General features: G+C 41.0%; 1 protein-coding gene across 2 annotated transcripts in view; it reads left to right on the top strand.

Annotated features, from left to right (window-relative positions):
* The first annotated feature begins 44 nt into the window (after window positions 1–44).
* The window catches only part of ULK2 (unc-51 like autophagy activating kinase 2), a 37,166-nt gene continuing 17,821 nt past the window's right edge, over window positions 45–19,389 (top strand). Inside the window, exons 1-12 of one of the 2 annotated variants that reach the window (XM_048966550.1) lie at window positions 45–497; window positions 1,085–1,414; window positions 2,583–2,675; window positions 3,812–3,853; window positions 11,733–11,765; window positions 12,125–12,161; window positions 13,717–13,890; window positions 15,001–15,074; window positions 15,875–15,976; window positions 16,293–16,351; window positions 16,653–16,735; window positions 19,308–19,358. In XM_048966550.1, the coding sequence (XP_048822507.1) occupies window positions 1,325–1,414; window positions 2,583–2,675; window positions 3,812–3,853; window positions 11,733–11,765; window positions 12,125–12,161; window positions 13,717–13,890; window positions 15,001–15,074; window positions 15,875–15,976; window positions 16,293–16,351; window positions 16,653–16,735; window positions 19,308–19,358 (838 nt within the window). In that variant the 5' untranslated portion in view covers window positions 45–497; window positions 1,085–1,324. Of the gene's footprint in view, window positions 498–1,084; window positions 1,415–2,582; window positions 2,676–3,811; window positions 3,854–11,732; window positions 11,766–12,124; window positions 12,162–12,183; window positions 12,630–13,716; window positions 13,891–15,000; window positions 15,075–15,874; window positions 15,977–16,292; window positions 16,352–16,652; window positions 16,736–19,307; window positions 19,359–19,389 lie in introns of those variants that run through there. The other variant, XM_048966551.1, reaches the window with a different exon arrangement.

The raw sequence follows: 19,389 nt of genomic DNA, 5'->3' as shown, positions 1-19,389 counted from the left end.
TAGAGACCAGAGTGCCAGCAGGATCGGGGCAGGTGGGGATATCTGGGAGGCCTGAAACGGCTCATACACGTGAAAGCTGGATGCTGAGGTGGCACAGAGGACAACAGAGGGAAAGGAAGTGAAAGCAGAGAGGAATGGAAGCAAAGGAGCATAGTTACGTGGAGATGGAGGTGAAGGTCAAAGGTTCCGTGTGACTGGTGTGTGCTGGTGGTGGTTTTTAATATTTGAATGTGTTTCTCTAAGCAGCCCAAGGCTAAAAGTGCTGTGAGGAAAACCTGCGGCTGTAAAAGGAGCGAGCAACCTGAGGAGTGTCTCTGCCTGACAGCATTTACGTTTATTAGCATTTTTCCTGCACGTTCCCTCTCCGTTTAAGCTCCCTGGGTTAGGCCTGGCGCAGTGTGGCTTCCCGAGGCAGCAGGGCCGTGCTCCTAACTGCCGTCCTCCCTCACAGAACCTCGTTCCTCTCCCGCCAGCCCCTCAGCTTCGTCCTGCCGCAGGTGAGGCTAAAGCGGCCGAAGGAAAAAAAACGTAAGCGGTATTTAAAGCCGTTTCCGTGCTCGGGGAGGGGGTTGGAACTCGAGTTTGGCCTCCACCCGGGCTACCGCAGGAGCCGGTGTAAGGATAGAGGTGCGCGATCCCCCGGAGCCGTGAGGCGATGGCGGCGGAGCTTCCCGCCGGGTTACGCGGGGTGAGGCACTCTTTGCCGCCGGCGGAAGGAGCCGAGCGCCCGAGCCTGCGCGATGCGGTCTAGAAAAGGCGCGCGGCGGCGCGGAGGTGCGGGCAGTCGGAGCCGGGGCCTCTAGGCGCCGCGAGAAAGAGACGGCGGCCTGAGAGACTCCGATCGGCAGCTTCCCTTCCGCGGGGGCGAGGCGGCGACAGCCCCGGAGCCGCGAGCCGCGCCTGCCCCCGCCCCGCTGCATGCTGCCGGGCTCGCTCCCTGAGGGGACCTGCAGCCCTGATCGGGGCGATGGGGGCGGGCGGCGGCAGGGCGCGGGGCGGCTGAGCGGGCCCTGAGACGGCAGGCGTGCCTCACTTCGCGGCCCCGAGAGCCTCCCTCCCTTCATCTCCGCCCTCCCCATGCCAGACGGAGCCCCTCTCCTCGGAGACGCCCCACAGCGGCCCCTTCGGCACGGGGGTGCGCGGCCGCCCCCGCGCGATGAGAGGAGCTGCCCCGCTGTCCGGGGGCCGCCAGGAGCCGGGCGGGCTCCCACCGCTTCGCCCGCTGCCCTGAGGAGGCGGCCGTAGTGCCTCTGCCGGAGGAAAAAGCCGATTCCTTTTGTTTCCCCTTCCCATCCCGGGGCTTCATGCCCACCCTCGAGGGAGGATGGAGGTGGTGGGGGATTTTGAGTACAGCAAGAAGGACCTGATAGGACACGGAGCCTTCGCTGTGGTCTTCAAAGGTCGCCACCGTAAGGTAAACGGCGATGGGGCGGTTACACAATCTTGTGGGAGCAGTCCCGGGCCTCGGTGCGCTGCTGGGGGATGCGGTGGGGCCGGGCCTGCGGAGAGCTGCTCTGTGAGCGCGGTTATGTGTATTCATAAGGAGATAGGGCAGCCTGGCTGTGTGCTCAGCTGTTGGGCCGCTCCTCGGACGAGCAGAGAGGTGCAGCTGCGGGGAGGCTGAGCCCTTTGTTTGTCAGGAGGTCGTGTTTATATAAGGAAGGGATCTGATGGGAAAGTGTCTCCTTTGGGTTGGGCTGAGGATCCCTGGAATTCAGAGGGGTCCGGTTTCCTGCTGGATATTCATAGATAGGTGGTGGTTTCTTGGTGCTGTGTGAGTTTACGCTGGGCTTGGTGCCTCAAACGCTGTGCTTCCACAAAGCAAACCTCCACTTGGAGCCTTTTGGAGCATTGGGAGAGTGCTTGCAGCTCCTATGGACACAGCATGCGCAGAAAGCATGAGGAACTTCGAAGCTTAACAGAGATGGTTATACCTTACACGTAAATAAGCATTACAAATAAGTTCAGGTTGGATATTAGGAAACATTTCTTCTTAGAAAGAGTGGTCAGGCGCTGGAATGTGCTGCCCAGAGAGGTGGAGGACTCACTGTCCCTGCGGGTGGTCATGAGATGTGTAGATGTGGTACATAGCAGCATGGTTCAGGGCACAATTTTGGTGCCCTGACAGTTGGAGTGGATCTTAGAGGTCTTTTCCAACCTTAATGATTCTGTTAATGGGCAGTAAGCAGGCAGTATTTCTACTCAAAAACCAAGTGCTTGTGTAGTTTTCAGCTGTGGAGATCAAGGAGGATGAAGCTGGGAAGTCCTTAAAGAATAGAAGAAACTTCGTCATTGGGAGGGGACTGAAGGACAAACGGGATGTGATTATTTATATTGTAATCTTTTTTTTTTTATAAGTGCTTTTGAACTCATGAAAATGCAGTCTGGCAGCAGCTGGATCTTAATAGCTGCCTGAACTACTGTGGAATGAAATAGTTCTTGGTGGTGTCATGTGATGGAGTGATCAGTGGTGGGTAGGGTAGGGATGATCTTGCTGTTTCTTGAGTGTTTTGCTAGCTTCTTGTTAGTGGATAAAGTAAAAAATGAAAGCTGATAATACTTTTCTGTTTGTTTGCTTGCAGAAAACTGATTGGGAAGTAGCCATAAAGAGCATTAACAAAAAGAACTTGTCAAAATCACAAATCCTACTTGGAAAAGAAATTAAAATCTTAAAGGTATGTTAATTGCAGTGATTTTTAAAGCCGCTTTGCTTGAAAAGGAAAAGAGACTTTTGATGCAGTTCATTTTGGGTCAGGTGTGGTATCACTGTAATTGCTGCTTTACCTTTTGCATCTTTTATTTGCTTCAGACAAAATCCAGAATTAAAGGGGCCAAGAAAAAAAGTTCTTTAGTTTTGGAAATGGCCTCACGTTGAGGGCATGTTTTTATTACAAGGGGAAGATTGCTGTACAATCAGCATCTGTGCTCCACTTACTGCACATACAGAAAGGTTTGTCCTTCAGGATGGGTAGTGTCACATCTTTCACTGTAACAAACGTTATAGCAGAGGTCTTCTATCATTCTTTATCTTTTATTTTCAATCAGAGATGCCTTGAGAACTGAAAGCGGTGTACTGAATGTGATTCCTGGGGCAGCCTTCCCATTCTGAGTTAACTGACTTAAAAGTTCAGTGTGGCACTAATGAAGAAAATAAAACAGAACATCACTTAGTTCTAAAATTCTGTTTCATGGAAACATCTCCTTAGGTGTTCTTCTGTCATTTTCCATTCTCTGAACTTCACTACATCTCATTTTACATAGCTTTGCAGCAATTATTAGTGCTGATTTCAACATTTGTGCTGTTTCTAAGCTTCTTGAGGTGCATTCTGTTCTATATGCTAGTATGTATGTTCTAGTTCATATGTTATATGCTAGAAATAGTAGTGTTGGGTGTATTCATATGCTGCAAGTGCTTAGCAAGGAGACATACTTTTGTTTTAAGCAGTTTCAAATAATCACATGCAAGTTGTATTTGGTGTTATTTGGCTTGAATTTCATTTTATTGTAAAATAAGAGGTTGGCTTGAAAATAACATAGTTGGTTACTCCCATAGGGAAGAAATGTGTTAGACTATAAATTCAGCAGTCATTGAAGGATTTAGTGCTGTACTACTTTCTATAACAGCACAGAGAAAATGAATTTGGTAAAGAAAATGGTATTTGACCTGTGAATATGTAGTGTGACTTCCTATTGCTGTGAGTACAGTCTAAAGATTTCGATCATCAGATGTAAAACTCTTTGAGCATTACCTGCATATTATATTTAAAACAAGAGCAGGCTATTTCCATAATACAAATACTTTTTTCTACAGGAACTTCAGCACGAGAACATTGTAGCTCTCTATGATGTCCAGGTAAAATACGTCTTGATGTTTTTTTCTTCATTAATTTTATTTATGCAAATACAAAGCATGTATATAGTAAGATATTTTTAAGTGGTCATGTATTTTCTTGTGAGTGTTGTCACTTTGATATTTAGAAAAGGAAATCCAGTTCCCTAGCAGTGGCAGGGGGGGCTCTGTCGTATTGGGCACATTACATGCTTGTTTTATATTGACTCTGCTTATCCATTGGGATAGCTGTGAGAAATCTGGTTTGCTTCCAGGCAGCAGGGGCAAGTGGGAGCCTGCTTATCTCTGCAGAGGGCTGTTTGTGTAGTCTGGTCCTGTGTGCAGTGAAAAAGCATCAGCTGCCTGGGCAGGGAGCTGGATCAGTGGCTGTGGCTGTTCTCCTGAATTAGCATTGTTTGCTTGGTTCTATAACTTAACTGGGAAGGAGGTGTTCATGGCTGGCGACTGAATGCACCCGAAGGAAAGTAGGAAAGTAGGAGCTGATCTGAAAGGATGAGGCAAGTGACATTGAGAAGTCAACATAGCTTATGAGGCTGTTGTAGAAAACCATGTCTACTGTGGAGATGTCTCAAAGATAAAGAGATGTATTTTATAGCCCTTTGTCATGGTGAGGGAAAGCTGAAGGAAGCAGGAGATCATTACTATGCACGTATACATTGCTGTTACTTCAATTGTGTTCAAATGGATGGCACAAAGTGTAAAAGTTAAGCAGATATTTGAATCTTTTCAAGTAGGTGAAATAAGAATGAGGTGACTGCTGGATGTTGTGTTGAGGGACATGGTTTAGTGGGAGCTGTTGGGAATAGGTGAACTGGATGATCTTTTAGGTCTTTTCCAACCTTGGTGATTCTATGATTCTATGATTCTATGACTTTGCACCATCTTTTTATTCCCAGGTTCTGTCTGACGAGGTGAAGGAGTTACTTTTCTAGCCTGCACAGGGCAGTGTATTCTATTAGCAGGAAGTACATTTCTCATATTGTGAGGCTTGCGAGCACTGAGTAAAGCTAAATATGAGATGATGTGAGGTGTGCAGCTCTTTGTTCTATTTGAACCATACGTTTATCTCCTGGGCTTGATTCTCATCTTAAATACAGAAATACATTTATGAATAAAATTATTAAGAACCACCCTCGGGGCACTGCACAGTTAAAGCAATACAAAATAGACACTTCCATGTTCTTCACCATTTTCTGTCCTTACATGTTTGCATCCTAAAAGATTTTCAGCTTATATGTAGATATGTGTCTTGTGTAGCTGCAGAAAACTGTGTTTGTGGGATATATGCTTGGCATTGTCAGGTTTTACTGTGCACAGTGCTGTAGGACATGAATTAACTTCTGCTGACCTGTGATTCAAAGAAGTGGATTCACGTGGCGGCAGACTGTGCTTCAGAACTTCCCATTTGGACTCTTCTCTGAGTCTTGACTTCAGAACTCTGCTTTTGGAATGATACAGCTGAGGGGAAAGTGCACTCTTGAAGAGACCCGGCCTTCCTGAGTAATGCTAAATGGAAGCAGTGTTTCAGCACCCTAAATTTAGTACATCTGAACATCTTCAAAGAAACTGGAATTGTTGACTGAGAGTGGTGGTGTGTGAGTAAGCAGCTGAATTTTGGATTTATCATTTATGGTTGTTTATATGCGAAGAATGCTTATTAAGCTTTGCAGCTCAACCTGAAGGTAGTTGGTTAGATACATTGTGTTTTGATGATTTAACATTGTTCATCTTCTAGCTCTGCAGAAGCTCTTGCTAATTTTGATTTCCATACACGACACCCACAAGGGAAGAGAAGACAAATCTATGTTTTTGTTTATTTACCTAAAAGTGTTTTAGAAACAACTTTCATGCTTTTACTGCTCTGCCACAGGAAACGATGCCCTCAGAGTGACATTCCCTTGTGAGTGTTTGGCCCTGTATTCTCCCTTTGAGAAGGGGATGTTCCTGCTTGTCACTGACCATTGCACTTCAATAAAAACAACAGTTACAGCAAAATGAAAGGAAGAACTCTCATATCTTGGATATATTTTGAATAGATTCATGGCAAACATAAAGCATTATGATGCTACTTCTATAGAAGAAATTACTTTGCAAAATATGGTCAACAGAGTGTGACGCACAAATAAGTCTTTCTGCACAGGGCTTGGTTTGTGAAATATTATACATCATTAACTTACATGATTACGTTGACTTATAACACAGCAAGAACGAGCACTGTGCAAGGCATTCACATGGCTGGTGGGTTGTTACACCTACAAATTTTCCTCAGCGTTTCATGTCCTAGCATGTGCTGCCCTTTTTGTTTGTCGTAGTGTTGTGAACGTGGACAAAATACAATAAGGTAAGACTTGAGGTATTCAGGCAACTGTTACAGTCTTTCAGACAACAGCACGTGAACATTTTATGCTGCTGTTGCTTCATCCTAGGTATGAACACCACTCTGATACATTCCTTAGTATGTATGGAGCCATTTCCATTACTGGAAATAACCATTCATCTGGAGCCACCCCCCAGATGAATTAGTACACCATTAGTGTTGTATATGTATTGGTCAGCATTAAAATCTTTTGTTCTGGTGCCAGCACAGTAATTGTCCTTGATTTCCCTAAGGTGGGTACATGCAGTGCTGATAGGTTTGACCTGCAGTTAAGTATTTTATGTAAGCAGAGCATTTTGCAGTTTGTGCCATGGCAGAAATCTGGGGATCTGCACGAGGCAGTCTGGAGATGCGTGGTTCTAAGGCTGAGAGTGTTTGTGCAGATACTTAAGTATGAGCTTTCCACTTATGAGAGGCAGATATGTTGCTGTAGTAGATCTTTGAAAAATAAACACATGCAGCTCACCGCTAAAGGTGGAATTACTTCTTTTGTGAAGCGCAGTGCTCATGCAGTAAATGGATTACAAAACAGAAGCTCTTGAGACATTTTTTACTTATCTTTTTGGGCAAGAGTTGGTATTCTTTCTTTGAAGAAAAAACCTCCAGAATTGCTGAAGTGGTATAAAAATGGCATTAAAATGAAGTTCTTTTTCCTATGAGATATCATTCATCCTGCAGAAGAAGAACAAAGAACATTGGATCATATTAATTGGGGAAATGGAGCCCTGTTTCTCAAAAACAAAAAGAGTCTAAAATAACCTTTAACTCACCGGTATGAAGTGCATTGAGATCCATGGATAAAGTATTATACAGCAGCAGGAAGGTGTCAGTAAGTTATTTGGAATGTGCTATATTTAGGCCATGAATTTATGGGCTTTTTTTACAGTTCATGATCCCGAGTGCATGCTGAGTAGAGCTAATCTCACATGGTGCCAGACAGTGCCTGTTTTAGCAAATAATTTAATTCAGAACTCTTTAGAATGTCAGCCATCAGAGTGAAAGCCTGTGATGTATCTCAGGGATAGTTTTTTAGAAGAATGAATTAATCTTCACTGTATGGAGTCTGAAGTTTGCTATTTGAACAGTAGTGTAGCAAGAGCTAATTTCTAGTTTGTTATTGGAAACAGTGTCTGAACAGAGATTGTTTCTTGTCTCAGTTTGTTGGCGCAGAGTGGACAAAACAGCTGCAGCTGCTTCTGTCTCTGAAGGCAGTGAAAGCGAGTGGGAGCCAAGCCAGCAATGCCTTGGTACCTATAGCTCTGCCTCTCCCCACATACAGGTGCCCGTGATTTCTTACCAGGGATGCTGGTGGATGGAATGGTGCCTATCTCCACCTGCTCTTTATCGATGTTGTTAAGGACTCCTGTTTGCTCAACGGCTCCAGCTGGTCTGGTGGTATCATTGCATGGTTTCTGAGGCAGTTGCTTCAAATGTTCTGGAGCATCTACTTGATCTTCGTGTGCCACAACTCGTATTGCCTGTCAGCAGAGCTGGTTCTGAACTATAATTACTTATGCCTCAATTTTATTTTTTTTCTTAGTTTTTTGGTTTTTTTTTTTTTATTTATCAGTATCCATCCTTACCTGCATATGAAAAAATACAAAATGTTATCCCAACCATTTTTCTGTGTTTATTCTTCCCTGCCAGGTGACAAATGTTTTCAGACTTAAAGGCCAAATATGTCCTTTAGAAAATGTAAAGGTTTTGAAATACTTTTCCATACCTTTCACTTAGCAAGTGGTGCAAAGTGAAAGGCTGACAATAAGATCATTGGGTGGCCAGGAACAACAGTAGCACGGGTGCTGAAGGTTAGGGATAGCCAATTAGCATTTGCTTTGACCAAACACAATTTACTTTCACCATCTCCCTTACTTGTTAGTGAGGTACAGCATTTCACATACCAGGAAATGGGTGACACTGCCATTGTGGTACGTTTCCTGTGGCTGATTGCTCTTTTATGTGAACAATTGGCAGCATGCAAACTGTGTGAATCCTACAGGTGCACGTCATGTAGTCTGAGATTACACATTCAGTCAGAAGCAACAACATGTTCAGTTGTAGGAGCAGAACATGTTAGAAGCTGCTGCTGCAGTGTACTTGCAGAGCAGCATGAGAGTATCTGTAACACAGTCAAATAATCTTAAGGATCTGGACCAGTCCGTTTTCACTAAATCATTAGAACCTTTACCAATTGTATCTAATGCTCAAAAAAATGAGGAGTGTCTCCCTGACCAATAAATAAAGCAACTACAGCACAAGATAATGTCAGGAAATCGGGTAGCAGCAGTGCATGAGCTGTCAGGTGAACTCTCGCTCCCTTGGGACTGGGATCATAAACTGCAATTAAATGGAATCCACAACCTTGGAGCAAAACCACAGTAACTGTCCTAGCACAGCTCCTCCTCCTGCAGCTCACTAAACGCTCATTGCAGACTTTTATCTTCTTCTAGAGGAGGGCTGTCTAACCAAAAAGCAATTGAGGGTATGTTTCTGCCAGTGTGCTGGAGTTCTAGCAGCAGCTGTCACAAGTAACCATGAATGTTTTGACTTCTCTTTCAATTAATGTCTTTTAAGTGGAACTACTGCACCGAACCTGTGATTTGGGTTGGAACTTCACATCCCCTGAGAGAACTGTGGGAAGTGTGGGATTAAAACACAGCAACTTTTGGCAAATATGTTGCCTCTTCATTTTTTTCTAATAGGCTTACCTGTTGTTTCCTATTAAGCTTCTCTATCTTTTACTTGCAAGTTGAAATAAAATCTGGATTCAGAATAAGAGGGAGCAAAAGTAGTTTTTTGTCATGAAAAATTTAAATAAAGCAAGATATGCTGAGGAAAAAATGTTCCATCATTGTTTCAACACAACATACATTTGTTTTACTTGATTATTTTTCTAGGTAGAAGTATTGGCCAGAGCAGCTCCAGTTGCAGTAATTTTATGATCTGTATATAAATGTAAATTTGTGAAAGCTTTGCTATCTGTTTCAAGAAACAGTTTAAAATAGCTTGCTAGGTCAGCTCTATTCCTGAATGTTACATCTGAAATGTGGTGGTTTGCTAATCTTTTCCTTTTTGAGCACTTTTCTTCGCTTAGCAAGTCAACAGAAATTGTTCTTCTGGAGAATGATGATAGTGTGAGCTTTATTTTTCAGCAAAGTAATTCAGAGGAGAAAAATGCATCTGCAGAATTGCCCTGTGAGAATGGAGACCACGTTCCCAGTTAGGCTGGCCAGCAGCAGTAATCTGAAATGGGAGCAACTGTGAAGGGATAAACAACTTCAGCCATTTTGAACAAAAGCTTCATTGGTGGGATATTGAAAAGTATGTGTGGGTAAGAGTTAGTGCTGGAGAGGAAGGGGAGGTGAGGGCTGCTGTGACAGCTCATCAGCTCCTTGTTTCTTAAGGGAGCAGCTTTGTCTGAAAGGACTTTGTTTCCAAGAGAGTCCAGAAAACACATTCTCTTAGTTCTGAGATGAATAAACGTCTGTCATGAGCTGAGCATTACATACTGCTTTAAGCTGTTGGTTTTGTGCAGTGTGTTGTGTAGCTGAAGCACTGACGCTGTGGAACATCTATTTCTGATTCATGGCATTGCTATGTTTGGGTGGAAATCCAATAGCTGAGCTTTCTTCTTGTCACTGGAGAGCAGACAATTTCCATGCTTCTTAGCCGTGTTACTCTTTTACACATCACAGTTGCCCTTTAAGTGAAGTGGTCCTCAGCTTGCCAGAATTTTTGGTTTGGTGAATTAGGATCTCAGAGTATCAGCTGTGATCAGTTAGGAGGGAGGTTAATGAGTGGTGATAGCCTTCTGTTTTCTTGGTATCAGCTCTGCGTCAGAGATTTCAGAGCATCTGCAAATGGTGAATTTCTTCTCATGATGTCTATGTGTCAAGCTTAGAGCAGTAGCAGTATGTTGGAGATGGCAGTGCATGCAGGTGTCCTGGCTTCTTCCTTTTTTCTTCAACTCAAGACCAGCCTTTGCTGGACAAACTGATGAAAATCATTTGGAATTGGTTTAAATAATGCTAGTAATGCTAGCAGACAATTTGGAAGCTGTGATTCCAGATGTGGATTGCTTTTGGAATCCTTGGAGTTCCTGAAGGATTGTGGGCTTCTGTCTTGGAAGAAATTGTCGCATAGGATGAATGTATTTTCAGTGCTTTACAGGGTGGGTAGGGTTTTTTGTGGTGGGTGTTGGCTTTTGGTTTTTTTTTTCCCCACTAAAATATGACCTTCCTGACAAAATGCACTTAGGTTTTGAGGCTTTTATAGGATTTCAAATTATGGTTCATGTTGGCCACAGCTGTTAGAGAAACATCGAAAAATTAGGAATTGATGAAATGTGATCTGCTGCTGCTTTAGTATTCTATATTAGTTGGAGCTCGCCCTTCATTCCCACCAGATTTGCCTAACATTCCTAGAAACTTGCTTTCTTTGAAGCTAATTTCAAAATGTAAACAAATCTGCAAAGTGCTTGAATGTTCTGAGCTGGGAAAATCCTCCAGAGGCTTTCTCCAACGCAGATGAGAATGGCTGAACTAAATGCTTCCAGAAATGAGGCAGTCTCCTATAATCTCAAATTAACCTTAAAATGTCTGATTGATCTCAAACTGCTTAAACTCGTTAGCTCCGAAGAGGGGAGAAATGGTTTTACTTTATCTAAGATCTCTGAACGTCTCCAGCTTTGTAGGCACAACGAAATGACATGAGAAACTAGAAACCATCATGTTTATTATTGACAAAAGCTCTTCACACAAAATAATGCTTGTTTAAGAAAAGGATTATTCTAGTTACAGTCAGACCTCGATACAGAGGTTCTTACTGCGTTCTGTGGAGTGTGTAATTTGCAGTAGATGTTAGCTCTTCTGTCTTTTAGTAACTCTTCCTCAGTTATGAGAGGGAATTCAGGTTGCAGATGGGTCAAAGGAGGTCAGTGCTTTGGAAAATCTCAATAGGACTGCTATATCAAATCACAGCTTTCCATAAAGCATTTAGGTCTGTGACATGGGCATGCTTCTGCCTGTGACTCATCGAGGGGGATATTTTACAGAGCATGCATGAATCCTGGTAGAAGCATCCTACAGAATAGCAATTGGGAATCACTCTATGCCAGGCACAACTGTGCTGTGATTTCTGCATGACCTTCAGCTGTTCAGATGGCAGAGCTTGTTTTACCCACAAGAAGGGGATGTAACCCTGGAAGTCCTCCTGTAGAAAAGCGGTTTTTGCAGCTGTTTGTCTTGCTCACACTGCATCACAAACATATTCAGAAATATTACTGCCCTGTTACGGATTGGTTTCAGTGATGTATGACAGTAAAGGTGTACTCACTTGTTGGGGCTTTTCATGTAGAAGACGCCTTGATAGAGAAAGCACGAAGCAGATGAAATCGAAGGGAAATGTGAAAGATTATTTTACTTTATGATGCTCTTATACTTGGTTAATGCAGGCATTGAGGGCTCTGTCTCGTCACATTCTTAAATGGCCTTTCTTCTGTTTTAGGAAATGCCCAGCTCTGTCTTTTTGGTAATGGAGGTATGTGTTTGTATACGTGTTTCTTTCTGGTTAATTTTTAAATACTTTTTTGGGGAAGAAAAAAAATAATCCTTCTTTGCTGCAAAATAACAGGTAATTCTGAAAACAAGCTTATTAATTTTCTGGGCAGTGCTGAGTTTATCAGCAGTGTTTGTACCATAAATTATTCTTTTATGTTCTATGATACTGTAAGCATTGATGAAGCATTACACCTCAAACTGGTAATTACAAATAGTTGAGAAAACAAAATTAAATGGCTGGGAAGGGTCTTCTAACTGCAGGGGAAAGATTACAAAGTAGAAATTAACACAGAGGATTTCAGAGCTTGTGTTTTGAGTAAAAATCTTTCTTTTTAACAGTACTGCAATGGTGGGGATCTGGCAGATTACTTACAAGGTAATTGTTTTCTGTGTTACCTTATTAGGAAGCTCTTGCATTACGTGTTTACATTCTGTATTTGTGTGATCCACTGATATTTCTCTGAGTTCTTTGCTTGTGATTTCAATGTTTTCCTGTTTATGAAATGTCTGTAATTCTACAGTGCCTGTTCTCCCTACTGTGATTTATTATTTTTTTTAGAGTACCCTCTTTATTAGATTAACTGAATGCACTGATCAGTTCCATATTAGCTGCTTGTAGGACTGGTTTGGAACCAATGCTGGGAATGTTGCATTCAGAGATTATTTTTTTTAAGGTAGAATGTGGATTTCTGGAAATTTTGGGGCTGTCCTTCCTGCTTTTCCTCTCTCCTCAGAAACATAATTGGAAAGAAAGTACAGCTCCTGTATATTACAACTTTCTGGTTGATCTTCAAGGTACTTGAACGCATTTTGTGATGCCTGCTTGGTCTTAGCTCTTATGGAGGTAGGAAGACAAGTGCTTCAGAACAGCAAAGCTCCAATCATGCGTGTTAAACCAGAATTGCAAACTGCGGTTGCTTTGTCCTTTTTGTCACTCATAATTTAAAATAAACACCATTAAACTTGCAATGAAAGCGAGTAAAATAATGCACAAACAAAAAATGCTTCTTGCTGCTATTTATGAACTGAATGTGACATTCCCATATTTGTAAATGAGAGAGATCCATATAAGCAACATGCTGAAAAAATGTGACGAGTCTGTTTCTGGAATCACATTTTGGAGACCGGTCCCTGCGTTTGATTCCACCTGCTTTCTTTCTCACCCTTCAAACTAATCCTTATTACAAAGAAAATTTTAAGCAGCTATGTTAATCTCCAGATTTTTTCTGACAAAAATATTCTTCTGCTTGCCTCATATCTGCAGTATGGTGAAGGAATCTTTTTGTGAACAGCCATTGTTATGGTAACTGTGTATATTAAAAGCTTAATTCACTTCCCATTAAAATCCTTGGAAAGACTCATCCAGCTCCTGCATCCAGTGCTTTCTCATACTGCAGCTTGAGCTAAAACCTTCCGAAGAGACTTTGAAAAGTGCATCCTAGCTTTTCCCCTCAAAACAAATTTTGTCATGGATTAAATTTGTGAGTGGACTGCTTTCTGCATCCCCATAACAGTTTGTTGAAGGAAAAACTGGGTTTTCAGCTTCAGGCTGTGATGTGATTTCAGATAAACTTAATGTTGCAAACTGGAAGAGTTCTTTAATGTTCCTGACTCCTGTGGTTCTTTGCCTTCTAGGGAGTTTAGGATGTAATAGTGATTAAGATATTGTAGAACTATTATGCTACTGGGTTGAATAAACTACTGTAAAAGCAGGTAATCCAGAATACAGTAACTGATGTGAAACTATGGAGATGAATATGTTATGTAGAACACAAGTCTTTGTAGAAAAAACCTGGAAATTGGATTATTTTGAATAAAATCCACTATAATTTGATCGTCTGAATTGTTTTCACAGTTGATCACTATGAAGTTTGTTTTCTTATTGACCAAATGCTTCTTTTGTCATTTGCTCTTGTTTCTGTTATTTTCAGCTAAAGGAACTCTCAGTGAAGACACCATCCGAGTGTTCCTCCAGCAGATTGCAGCTGCTATGCGTATCCTGCACAGTAAAGGAATCATTCACAGGGATCTTAAACCACAGAACATTTTATTGTCTTATGCCAGCCGTAGGAAGTCAAGTGTCAGTGGCATACGCATCAAAATAGGTGAGTACACTTTACTCTGGTGTGAAGGTAAATCATCACTATTTGGTGGTTTCCTTACTCAGAGAGCCTCTTTGTGCTTAAAACATAGAGGCTGTATTGGCTGTGTTACATGTTAAATTGATGTTAATCAGGACATAGCCCAGAACGATCAGCTTAATGCTGTGATGTGGATTTCCAGTGTAAAAAAAAAATCTTGAGTCATAAAGTCCTTTTGGGTCAGCAGAAAAAGGCTGTTGCTGAAAAGCTGATGTTTCTGGTACTAACTGTATTAACTAGGCACATTTGTCAACTTTGAAATGCTGAGTAGCCTTTAGTCCATTTCAAAACTGCTTGCAAGGCTCTAAGCACAATTCTACCTGGGCTTTCCTGTTGTAGACCTTCCCAAGAGTTTTTGAGAAGTTTTAGACATGTAGCTTATAACCTATTTTGTGACAGGAGGAGGTTCAGCATTGTAACTGAGAGCTGTTAGTTTTAAAGATGCTGCCAAGCTGCAATTTATGAGGAACTTGGGAGTTTCAGTCTCTCATTGCTCTCTCTGTTATGTGCCCATATAAAAAGACTTTGGTTTTGGCATGTTTCTTCTTATGCTTTTTTTTTTTAACCAAAGTCTGAGGTCTGTTCCAACTCAGTCCATCTTCTGAACACCACAGAAGAAACAAAATTTATTTTACTGCTCTTACTTAATAACTTCAGATACTGTTCTCTATGTAGAAAATTCAGGCATCTGAAGCTTAATTTCTAGAACTTCTTCCTGCTGTGATGTCACTGAAGCATACAGTATGCTCATCAGTCTTAACGAACCATTTATCTTTAGAAACTGACTTTAATCCTTTCTTACTGATGCCAGACAGCATGTTCTGCAGCTGGGGAGATGGCTGAGCAGCAATTTCTACAAATGATGCCACTGCTGCTTTCTTCTCTTGCTATTTGGAAGATAGTACGTTATTCTTTCAGTGTTTAACATAGCTTTTGCCATTCCATGAAGATGGATTGTACCTGTTTTTAGCTCTCTCACTGGTAATTGTAGCAGATTTCAATAAAAGATGATCTAGATTACAAAAATTTGAAAATTGTCTTTCTTTTTGTTGACAAATGTGTTTCTTTCCACAGCTGACTTTGGTTTTGCTCGTTATCTGCACAGCAACATGATGGCTGCAACTCTGTGTGGTTCCCCAATGTATATGGTGAGTGATTGCATTTCTCAGTTTGAAGCTTAGACCTTCTACTACCAGAACAAAATAGTTGACTGCTGGCAGATTGGCAAATGCCTGAGGTTACTTGGAATCATTAAGGACAGCATTGTAGCTTTCCATTCCATACTTTTACTAGTTCCCCTTTTTCCTGTGGTTTAGAGATCATGATTGTTAAAATGAAAAGAAATGAGGGAGACACTGAGTGTTTTTAGTGCTGTTCCCTTTTCTCTTAAGGTGTTCTCTATGCTTCCCTCACCCCCTTTTTCCTTTCTAATAAACAATTTGGAGTTGCTTGCCATTATTTTTTGCTAAGTGGTGGTATTTATTTCAGCACTAAGATATCTGTCTTTGCACTGCCACTCCTGTATTGTGTGGTCACGGGAAAATCACTTTGTTTTCCCTTGTCTTGTTTTTTATGTGTGAAATGGTGATGATGGTATTCCTTGTGAAATCCTTGCTTATTTATCTACAAGAAGGACTGCATCAACCAAGTAAATACTGCTTACTTTGTGTTCCCATACATGCAGATCATTAGCTTCTTTCTTTAGAACATCAGCGTTCCTAGTTTTATGTTTCTGATACGTAACTTTCATCTTAGGTAGTGTAATATAATTACCTTTCAAGTAATGATGCAGACTAAAATCCTTTCATTTCCTATTAAATATTTTAAATATTTTACTCTTTACAAAAAGCTGATCTCTTAATACCACTCTGACAGAAGTATTGTGTAATTCATATTGTTGTGGTTTTGTCTTTTGCTTTGCCTTCTGAGATCTTCCTGTACTTTCCAGGCCCCTGAAGTGATTATGTCTCAACACTACGATGCTAAAGCAGATCTGTGGAGTATAGGGACTGTGATTTATCAGTGTCTTGTTGGAAAACCACCTTTTCAGGTAACACTTTCATTTCTGTTTCCCTCTTTCTATTACTCTTTACAGTATCATGGAAATTCCCAGAGCTTTTCCTTCCAGGCATGAAAGGAAAACAGAGTTAAATAGGGATGTTTGAATGCTGATGCTTGAAAGGCCAGATAGCCTGAGGGTACCAAAGGGAGAAATTGCTTGTACTTGTATTTTGTGTTCAATCTAGGGCAAATGCAGGACACTCAGTACTGAAATCAGTGCTGTGCTTGGTGTATGTGTGCATAGGTACAGAAGCTACTTTCTCTGCTAAACTGAACTATAACTAACATGCATTTTTATTTGACAGGCCAATAGTCCTCAAGATCTGAGAATGTTTTATGAAAAGAACAGGAATTTGATTCCTAGGTATGTCACCATGATCTTTCCTGTCGCTTATGTTTGTTGATTGAACACTTTTTCCTCTTTGAGAATGCCTGGGATGCATACAAATATTCTGTGTTGCTGTCTTGATAAGGAAGCAGTATGATAGCAGTGACTCTCATTGTGTCTTACCTTCACTACATTGCTGAGTTGAGTATCCTGTACTAAGGTTATGTAGTGAAAATTTGGGGACATGGTAGAATGCTTCCAGACATTTTTAATGCATTATACATTATGTAATATATGTGTGAAAGTTAATGCATGGTTAAATTCCTTTTGTATGCAGCATACCTCGAGAAACATCAACTTACTTGGCTGACCTGCTGTTGGGTTTGCTTCAGAGAAACCAAAAAGACAGGATGGACTTTGGTACGTAACTTTTCCTTTTGCCCTCTTGTTTTGACATGTTAGTTGTATACATGTGACCAAAGCAATTGTCCTCACCTTTTGTTTACAGGCTGTAACATGAAAAAATGAAGTGTATTTTTCTTCCGTGTTACTGTAAAAGAGGGCTGTAATAAAAGAAATAAACAAAAAGCCTCAACAACAACAAATAAACATTGTTAGTTAATGACTGACAGTATGAAATGAAGCATATAAATTATTATTTTGTTGTTGAGAAGTGAAATACAGTTGTGGCCTCCCTTCCATTTACTGATATATCTTAAATTTTGGTGTCAGTCATTTTTGCTGCTTTTATTATTTTATCCAAAATCAGACAGGTGCTATATGTTATGTTTTTCACGGTAATTGTTTAAATTAATTTGCACAACTTTTTTTATTGCAGTTTTATCCCAAACCCCAGGAAATGTTAATCTTAAACATTTAGCTGAATAAAATTAACTTGATATAAAACAATGTGTTTTATATGGAGATTTGTTTTAGCAACAAGGTAGAAGATGCTTCACATTTAATCCGTGGGATGGTGAGAGGGAGCCTAAACTTCAAATCTCTTCAGGCTCTTTGTAGATGAGGCAGACTTCTCTCCTTCCCTTTACTATTAGGTCTCATGATGCTGAGATCCTTGGGTGAATTACAACCCTGAGACGTGCTCAGTTTCATTTCTGCTCACAGAGGTTCACGTTGCTGTTTAGTTAAGCATGCAAGCTTAGTTTTGTTGCAGTACTGAAATGCACAAAGTGTCTCGTTCACTTGTGATCCTTGTGTAGTTGTGAGAAGACTATGTTCAATAGGCTGAGGAGAAAGGAGGGTTTGAAAGGTATCTGGGATGTCTGCTTCAAGCCTTTCCTGATTGCATTGTTTTAAACTTGCCAATTGCTGATATGTTTTGCTCTAAAAATGTCAAACTTTGACAAATAATTTGAAATTAAAAGCACCGATTCTGGAGTAATGAAGATGTTGCTGCTTTCTGATAATCAGGCGTGGTTTTTTGTGTAGGTGTAACTTAAGTAACATGATATAAATGCTGTATGTTAGAAATTAGATATAGGAAAAAAACTCAGGGTATTTGGTCAAGATATCCCGGATGACTCTGGCAGTATTCAGGTGCCAACTTTTAAATTTGGAAAGAAGAATTAATACGTCACAAATGTGGATTTTGAGTGATGGATTCCACCTGCGCTCTCGGCATGCTGATCTCCACAGTTTCTTCAAACCTGGGAAATTCACTGTAACATTATGGCAGTATGAGAACGCGTTTGTGCTAAGAAAGAAAAACAGAAAGCAGAATGGTAGTGAGGAAAGTCATGTTTCCCTTGGCTGAGTCGCTTGAAGGGCCTCAAAGGGGCTGCTCTGGAATGTGCTTAGCAAGGGGAGTGAAAGGGAGAGTGTATAACTGAGCCCTGTTGCCTGTTGTTCAAGTGAAAAATAGCATTGGAAATCTTGCTTATCTTTTAGTGATATCAAGAAGAACAGCAGGTGTTGTAGAAAAGCTCAGAACACCTGATCCTCATGTTAATCATTACATTGTTCTGGTGTTACTGCTAGCCTCTCTCCCCTATCAGTTTGTGGAAGAAAGTGTTGTTGAAGGGAGGAGAGTGCAGACCAAAGAGTTTTCTTTGAGGTGTTGGCTTGTTTTTCTTTCTTTCTCTCTTTTTCTCTCTCTCTCTTTCTCTCTCTCTCTCTCTCTCTCTCTCTCTCTCTCTCTCTCTCTCTCTCTCTCCCTTGTTATTTGCTTAGGTCTAATGAACAGTGTTGTTTTTCCTCAGCTTTTAGAACATTAAAGCTCACAAAGATCAGCAGTTAGGTTCCACTCACCATCAATTCTCGGTCTCATGTTTTAGAAGTTTCCTTGTGAACTGTTGGTCAACTGGTTATGCTAACTCATCCATCTCAGAGTATCCATTTACAACAAAAGCAAACATTTCTATTGTTAGAACAATAACAAGTTAGCTAATGAAATTGTTCAAGAAAATGGTGTTTACCTCTGCTTTAAAATGAGCCAACTGCACAGGTTTCTGTTCTTCCATAGGGAATTTGGAAGGAGAATGGCTGCTGGTCTGTTGTGATCTTCAGCCATTGAAGGAGTAGCATTAAATAATTTCAAAAATAAGCATCATTTTTCGGGAAAGGCAGAAGTGAAAATACTTTCAATGTTTGATGTGAAAGATGTTCTTCATTTTGAAGAGCAAATCAAAACCAAATTTGTGCCATATTGTACATAGCAAACATAATTTGTTATGAGTGTTGGAATTCCTCTTGTGTACATGAACCTTACGTTCAGTTACAAAATGTCCTTTAGTGATTGTATCTGATTTGTCCTGCTGGCTGTTATTGGAGGTTATTAAATTAATTTCATTTCCTTTCCAAATGCTGTACCAACATGTAACATGGAAGGCTTTAATCTGTTGCAAGCTTTTCATCCTCTGGCTATGAAATATTGATTCTGGGAAGGCAACCATTTACCACTATCCGCATTACAGTCTAAAAATTGTGTCATTTGTATATGAATTCTCAATGGTGGTTGTTTCTTGTTCTACAGAAGCATTTTTCAACCACCCTTTCCTAGATCAGATTTCAACAGTCAAAAAATGTAAGTAGCTTTGGTTTTTCATTTATTTTTG

The sequence above is a fragment of the Lagopus muta genome, chromosome 20 (assembly GCF_023343835.1).
Source record: "Lagopus muta isolate bLagMut1 chromosome 20, bLagMut1 primary, whole genome shotgun sequence".
NCBI lineage: Eukaryota > Metazoa > Chordata > Aves > Galliformes > Phasianidae > Lagopus > Lagopus muta.
Note: the sequence above shows the minus strand (reverse complement) of the source record. Positions and strands in the feature narration are given on the sequence as shown.